An 8,049-nucleotide genomic window follows, 5' to 3' on the forward strand; every position below is an offset into this window, starting at 1 on the left:
GTTCAGGCATCTGACAAGGATGCCTCCTGGGTGAGGTGTCCTGGGCATGTTCCACCAGGAGGAGGCCTGGTGCAGACCCAGGAGACGCTGGTGAGGTCATATCTCCTGGCTGGCCTGGAGGAGGTGGCTGGGGGGAGGGAGGTTTGAGCTTTTCTGCTTAGGCTGCTGGCCCTGTGACTCCGCCCCGGATAAGCAGAAGAAAATAAATGGATGGATGGATGTCTTTTTTCTTGGAATTCTGTCGTGGATGCCATTTTTATTCAGTATTTTTCTTATTAATCATTAACTGAGACTAGTGAGGCCTGCAGTTCTTTAGATGCTATTCTTTTGTGATCTCCTGGATGAGTCACTGATGTGCAATGCCTCTCACTGTGGTTGACTAGAAATGTTTAGTCTTTTTCAGAGATAGATGTCAATTACTTTCTCATCTGTTCTTCAGTTTCTGTAGATAGTGGTATGATGTCGTATGTGTTGCTTTTTGGGCTTGTTTAGGTTGCTAACTTTTTCCACACAGGGCCAGGAAGGCTTGAATAAATATACATAAATCTATAAATAAAACGTCGTCTAATATTACAATTTGATTGATGCCTTATAAGTCTGACATCGCTGCAAAAAATAAGAAAACAGGAAGGGTACAAGTACTTTCTCACAGCACTGTATATACACTATGGGAGCACAAAAATAGGAAATGTCCGTGTTATCCAAATATCGTGCATTTACAGCTAAAAAATGTAGTTTCAGAGTAAATGAACTGCTGAGTCCTCGGGTTTTCAGCATGGGTAAGCTTCCACCTGTAAGTTCTAACTGAGCAATGTACGCTGTTTGTCTCGGTGTGTTAGGGAAGTGAAACTGAAGCACTATGGGTGCTGCTACATATGCATCTAACACGGTCTAATATGAGGTGAAAATAAAGCACGGGCTTTATTTTTGAAAGCAGAAGTACCCTGTGAGCACATATGTCTGTCTGCAGTTCCTTCTTGTTCTGTGGAAGCATTGAACATTGGTTTCATATTCCCTGACACCTGTAAGTATTTAATAGTGCGTTTAAAAGGCGAGTTGCATGCACATCATCTGGCCAGACAAGGTTCACAAAGAAGAAAACACACACAAACACATGCACACAAAAAAGGGGAAAAACGCAGGTAAGAGAGCCATTGCGCATGCGCAGTCGCACAGTTTCCATAGCGCTGCACCGTCCTGCTGAGTGAGTTGATTCTTCTACTTCACGTCCTTCGGCTTTCACAAATCCAAGGACACCGGAGGACCAGTGTGCCCGTTTTATCCAACAGACGGGAGCTTTAAAGTGATTTGTCGATGTTGTCGTGTTTTTATTATCATGTGAATTTTACTCATAAGAAACACCTGCTTGGCTGACAAAGTTATGATGGGACATTAGGCGGTGAAAATCGAATGAACTGAAGAAAGTTTAATGTTATGGTCGCTGTCGCAAGTAGAAAGGTAAGTAATTATGGGTTAAGACTAGTGTCGTCGTTATTATTATTATTATTATTGTTGTTGTTGTTTTAAGGGGTGCAAATGGAGTCAGCTAGATTTATTGCAAATTAAACAGCCGGGTTTATCCACTAAAGCAACCATAAACTGATTGCCAGCTACTCGCTTTAGTTGTTAAGCAAAGCAGAGGCGGCAAAACTAGCTGCCAGGAATACAGCTGGATGGCTCTGTTGCTTCTTTTGTTGACAGAGAACGCAAAGTTGCACTCAGATTTCTAATGCGTAGATGAACAAGAACACAATTAACTGCCTTTTTGCAGAAAGTCCAGAAAAAGTTGACCTTTTATGCTTTTTAAGTTAAACGGATTGCACAATTCATATGCTGTGCTAAGGGTAAGGCTGAAAGCAAAACATGTGATTGCAAGGCCTCTGAAAAAGGAGGGGATGTTAAAGTTTGTGGAAGTCACTTTAATCAGCTGTTTCCTGCAGGCTTTGCGACTGAGTCCCCTTTCTTGTTCATATGCATTTTGAATTTAGTGGCTGAGAAATTAATGCTGCTTTTATGAAGTTTAAAATGTAAGAAATATAGTTCGTACTGCTCTTCAGTTACACTTCACTTTACTATCACGCTGCAGTGCTTGTATATTTCTTTTTCAATAAATATACACCCTTGAAAGTAAACTAGAGTGGCCGGATCATTGTAGAACATCTAGCTGAACCTAATACAGTCTCGGTATAGCACCATCTGTGGATGAACAGTCACTGCCATTATGCTCAACTCATTTTCCTAGCTCATTTCCCCAGCAAATGTGGCCACACTCTGCCAGTACTGTACTTTTATGTGTACTCCAACCTGTCCTTATTCTTCTCTCGCACCATCTAGATGAACTGCTTCAGTCAGAGGTTCAGACGGACAGCTCCCATGCTTGGCAGCAGCAAAAATGAGCTTGTCCCCTCCAAGCCTCCCAGAAGGAACGGATGGTCGTGGCCCCCTCAAGCCTTCCAGGTGGTTGGGTGGTCGGTGTACAGCTATCTCACCATAGTCAGCTTTGGTATCTATATCCCGCTTCTGCCCCTGCCGTGGAAACATGTGGCCTATACTGTATCCTTAACACACAGTGGGTCTTTCTTATTTGAATATGGAGCAAACATTAGCCTTTGCTGTGGGTTTTTTTTGTTTTTTTGTTGTTTTTTTTGTCGGTGCTGCTGAACAGGACAAGGATTTTGTTGTGTGGCGTGTCTGTATGGGCTTCAGTCACACCCAGTGTGACACACTTTCTTTTTCTGGCCCAAAAGACATAATCAGTGGTCTTTTTGTAAGCTGTTGAATGCCGCATGATGTCAACCACAAGAACAGTCAATGTCTTCAGTCTTTATTTCTCATGCACAAGACTTGTACAGCAGTTGTTCTCTCATAGTAGTCCCACTTAATAGTTTTTCACATTACTGCACATTTATCACACGTTGCAATATTCTTTAAGGCCGTTTTTTTTAAAAAAAAAAAACTTCCTTGACTGTTGTTTTGTGCAGCTGATGGGCATAGCGTTTATTGTGCACTTATTCGCACACATCGCAGCTCTCACTATAGATCCAGCAGATGACAGCGTGAGGGCCAAGCAGAGCTATTCCACGCCGACGCCTCTCTTTGACCGAACAAAGCAACCGCATGTTATCCACAACCTGCACTGTTATCTTTGTGATGTGAATGTGTATGTATCCTGAGCAGCAGTCTCTAATGTTCATTTGCATTTTCAAATTGGCAGGTACCTTATGAGGAAATGAGGAAAAACGTTTTTGTAATGACGTAAAAAATACAATCTTCTTGCAGTGGCCCCAAAGTAAAACACTGTGGTGTTTGCAACAAGTGTGTGGAAGACTTTGACCACCATTGCAAATGGCTGAACACCTGTGTGGGTGGAAGGAACTACCGGTAAGTTCAAGTTTTTGGATTTATGAGCCTTATCGTTGCTGTCCACATGGAGTAAGACTTGCTCTATGAATTCATCGTTTTTCATGCATTACTTTCAGGTACTTCTTCTTGGCACTGTGCTCAGCTACAATAGGCGTCTTTCTGCTTTTTGTGGTTGTGTTGTTCGTATTTATTCAGCATTACCTCGATCCGTACAGCTTACGGACTGCACCGCAGTTTGCCGGTGAGTAACCTGCAGTATAATCTTACCGAGTCAGTGGAAATTGCAGCACTGAAAGCTGTCCTTTTTGCTCCTTCTTTTCAAAGATGTGTCGGGGAATACTACCTGGCTGATGTTTTTGCCGTTAGCTCCCATAAAGACGAGTTCAGCTGGTCTCCTAATACTAGCCTTCGTAACAGTCATGCTGAGCACCGCCTGCCTGCTGCTGCTAAGCCATCTGCTGGGCTTCCACCTTTACCTCTGTAAGAGAATTTTGGAGACATACATTTCATAAGGTTATTTTCCCCTCTTACAGTGATTAAACCTCACTATATCATGTGGTGTTTGCTCCTCACTCTGGTTTATAGATCATAAAGGCATAAGCACGTATGATTATGTTAAGCTGCAGCGGCAAAAAGAAGCAAAGAAACGAGACGTCGAAGCAGGAAATGGTACTCGTGATGCAAAAACTCATAAGGCTCCACAGGTCAGGCTTGTTTTCTGCCTTTAACTGTTATTCACCTGTTCAGTCTATTGGATTCAGTAGCTTTTTTTTTTTTTTTTTTAATAGAACCAAGAGGCCTCAGTTGACTGTGAGCCATCATTGTCACAACGTTCAAGGTAAAATATTTCCTTACTGTTTTGTAACACTTCTTTTAAAGATGTTTGTTTTAAAAAAAATAGTAATACCTCTCTGGCTTTCTTGAAGTTCTTGCAAATTTGATGATAAAGATCCGTTCACCAGCCGGCTTTCGGAGTCCATTTGCACAGAGGTAAGCATGTCTGCTTATATCTTCTTTGACTGATTTAACATGGATCTAATTTATGATGCATTAAAGTGTTTGAGGGTTTGTTTTTTTATAGCTGGAAAACTTTAAGAAATCAGCCGACAAAGAGAACAAATTCCGTTATGGTACAGAAAATCCCAGTGAAAATATAGAAAGTAAGTATTCTCTTTACCAATGAGCTCTTTTATACTTTACAGTTACTTTATACTTTACGCTTTTTTTAGGTAGGCGTTTTCAATAACTCTTACACAAATAATAGCGCAAATATTTAATCAGCCAATCACATGGCAGCATCTCAGTGCATGTAGACATGGTCAAGACGACCTCAAACATCAGAATTAGGAAGAAAAGTGATCTAAGTGACTATGCGCGTGGCATGGTTGTTGAGGAACTGCTGATCTGCCAGGATTTTCCCACATGACCATTTCTATGTTTTATAAAGGATGGTAAGAAAAAAAGAAAATATCTAGTGAGCAGAGGTTCTCTGGTTGAAAATACCTTGTTGATGCCAGAGGTCAAAGGAGAATGGCCAGACTGCTTCAAGCTGATAGGAAGGCCTCACTCTCTGAAATAATCACTTGTTACAACCAAAGTCTGCAGAAGAGCATCTCTGAATGCATCAAACCTCGAAGCAAATGGGCTCAGGAGACGACCACACCGGGTGCCTCTCCTGTCAGCTAGAAATAGGAAACTGAGACTATAATTCACATGGGCTCACCAAAATTGGACAATAGAAAGCTGGGAAAACTTTGCTTGGTCTGATGAGTCTCAGTTTCTGTTGCAACATACAAATGGTAATGTCCGAATTTTGCATAGACACCATAAAAATAACCATAAGAGGATGGATCCAACCTACTTGTATCGACAGTTTAGGTTGGTGCTGGTGGTGTAATTGTGTAGGGCAGTGACTTCCAAAGTGTGGGCTGGGGCCACCTAGTGTGCTCCAAAGGTACTTGCAGGTTGGCCATAGTAATAACAGAAATTCAGAAACTATGGACAGTTTCACATTTATATACATATATTGAAACTGGTCATAGAATGTGGTTAGTTTGTATTATTATTCATTACTCTGACCTACATTTGCTGCTCTGGTATTGAGGTTTGTGTCCCAGTGACATACAGGTCACACACTGGCAGTAACACTTTGCATACGGGTTTGCATATGACTGAGTAACATTAGCAGTTTATAGCCAACAGCCTATGTTGTTGATGTTGATGCGTTCTCTTGATGATGTTGTTGATGCTTTCTCGCATTTTGATTAGAGTGAAGATTTTCTTGCTTTTAAGTTGGCCACAGTATTCTTGACTTTGTGAATGGCTGGTGTAGGGGATGTTTCCTTGGCACACTTTGACACTTTGGGCATTTCATCTTTTGATCGCTGCTTACAGCAGAAAAATGATTCATGTTACAAAGCTCAAATCATCATCTTAAACCAGTTTCTTGAACATGATAATGAGTTCAATGTACTCAAATCCAATAGAGCACCTTTGGGATGTGGTGGGACAGGAAATTCACAATGCAACTGTGTGAAGCATTCATATGATAAGTATTTCCAGGATCTTGTTGAATCTGTGCCACAAACAACTATGGCAGCTCTGAAGGCAAAAGTGGTTCAATCCTGGTACTAGCAAGGTGTACCTAATGAAGTGTCCTATTGAGTGTATGTCAACTTCATTTACAAATATGAAACCCCCGCAAAGTATTAGAAATCTGCAGTAAATGCATACTACTTCAGAACTGCAAACAATTATTGGAATTATTGCAGTAAAGTGTACAAGTGTTTATACTGAGCGTAAATGAAGTGTGTTCTTCTACATTATCAGGTAAGTTTATTAGTGTGTATTAGGAAAGACTGTCGGCACATGCAGTTTGTAAGTAATGCTTATCTCCTCTGTTTGACAGGGGGAATAGCTTTGAGGGACATCAACAACTGGAAGCCTGACAATGATGAAGAGTCTCAGAGTGCCACTGTGAAGTCTGTTTACAGTGTTCCTGGAGTGCAGGACCCTCTAGGCAGTTCAATCATGACTCCAGATGATATTTAAACAAACAGATGTCTGCATGGTGGTGGATCAGAAGATGCTGCTCTCAGAAAATATTTATTTTGACATTATCAAAACAGGAACAGAAAGGTTGGCTATTTACAAGAACAGAGTACTGTGTGGACCTGACTGTTTTATGCACTTTTATATGACTGTTTTGTTTTGTTTTGGGGGTTTTTGTATACCAACTGAATAACTTGACCTGTCAGTGGGTTTAATTCATTTTTAATAATTTCATTTGTTTGTTTTTTAATGACAACAGTTGAATTATTTAAAGCAATGTTTTATCTCACTGACTTAGTTAGCGAGACAGGTCAGTCTCTGTTCCATTTCACTTAGACAGATGTATCTTTGCATCTTTTTGAAAACTAAATATATCACGGTGTAGTTTCCTGTTCATTTCACTGATGGTAACATTTGAGAATCTTTCCGTTTTTATCTGATCACCAAAGAGAGAACCTTATATGGGAAAAATGTTTTGTCTAACTGTGAGGAGTGGAGCAGATAGTGGCCTGAAATAACACCTCAACTCTCTGTTGCCTTTTTATGAACAACTGATTTTAAAGTTGATGATGTTAAGCACACCCTTTTTTGCTAAATATGACAGTAAAGAATATAAAAACCATGGTTGCTCTATTATTTCATTTCTTAACTTCCAGTGTCTACATCATTTTACAAAATACAAATATGTATCTGACTGTTTGCTTTGCTGACACTATACAGCATGACAAGTAGTCATACAGCTTTGACACACACCTAAAGATGGAGCATTAAGGTAGGACTTTTTGGAATGGGCTACAATTGAAGTCATACATTTTAATGAATGACAAAGGATGTTGCAGTTGCAAATCCCTTCAGTTTGCCAGCAGGAGGCTCCAGAAATGGAATTAGCAGGGTTTTATTTAACAATATGACGTGTGGGTGCGTGAGCTTTCCTTTGTTTATTAGGAAATGTGCCATGTACACAACCAACAGTTTACAGATTTAGTGGAGATGGTGCAAGAAACTGGCTCACTTTGCAACAATTGTCAAACATGTGAATGTCATTCTTGCAACCACAGCCTTTAGCATCAAATTTCTCATTCTTCATGCATATACAGGATCAAACCACAGCTGTGCCAGGCATGCAGCTTGTGTTCTTTTTGAGACTTTTTTTTTTTTCAATTACGCGTTTTATTTAAGAATAAAATTAATAGATTGTTGCAGGGAGTTTTATGTGTACATTACTTGGATTGTACATATTTTCACCACTAGAGGGCTGTAGACACCAGTGTCACCTTGATGGGTGAGCTGGGAATTTGTATAGGTGTTTGCATACCAACTTATATTGTGTCCTTTTTATTGTCTCTCAGAGAGGACTGTGTGATGTGTCAGCTTTGTTGTTCCTGCCAAGTCTGATCCTCCCCCTTCCGTTGATGAGATCATTGAACTTGTTCACCTCACACAAAAAGTTGGCATGATTAGAGGTATCAAGTTAGTTTAAGTTTTATACAATGCAAAATGGATGGGTGTAAAGGAGTAGTTTACATTAAATACTATGATGTGTCATAAAAGGGGGGGAAAGCACACACCTCACATCTGTATAATTTAAGTCTAATTTAAGTGTATAATTAAAATCCTGCACCACTCAGTCACAGT

General features: G+C 40.3%; 1 protein-coding gene across 1 annotated transcript; it reads left to right on the top strand.

Moving 5' to 3' along the window:
* Positions 1-1,153: 1,153 nt before the first annotated feature.
* zdhhc11 (zDHHC palmitoyltransferase 11) lies at positions 1,154-7,036 on the top strand. Its single transcript, XM_005472415.3, has 11 exons — positions 1,154-1,458; positions 2,335-2,553; positions 2,982-3,160; positions 3,280-3,381; positions 3,480-3,604; positions 3,688-3,843; positions 3,949-4,067; positions 4,152-4,201; positions 4,290-4,353; positions 4,445-4,523; positions 6,272-7,036. Exons 1-11 carry the CDS (start codon positions 1,435-1,437, stop codon positions 6,412-6,414), a joined length of 1,260 nt encoding a protein of 419 aa, XP_005472472.1. The 5' UTR covers positions 1,154-1,434; the 3' UTR covers positions 6,415-7,036.
* Positions 7,037-8,049: the final 1,013 nt, after the last annotated feature.

Source organism: Oreochromis niloticus, linkage group LG11, assembly GCF_001858045.2.
Source record: "Oreochromis niloticus isolate F11D_XX linkage group LG11, O_niloticus_UMD_NMBU, whole genome shotgun sequence".
Lineage (NCBI taxonomy): Eukaryota > Metazoa > Chordata > Actinopteri > Cichliformes > Cichlidae > Oreochromis > Oreochromis niloticus.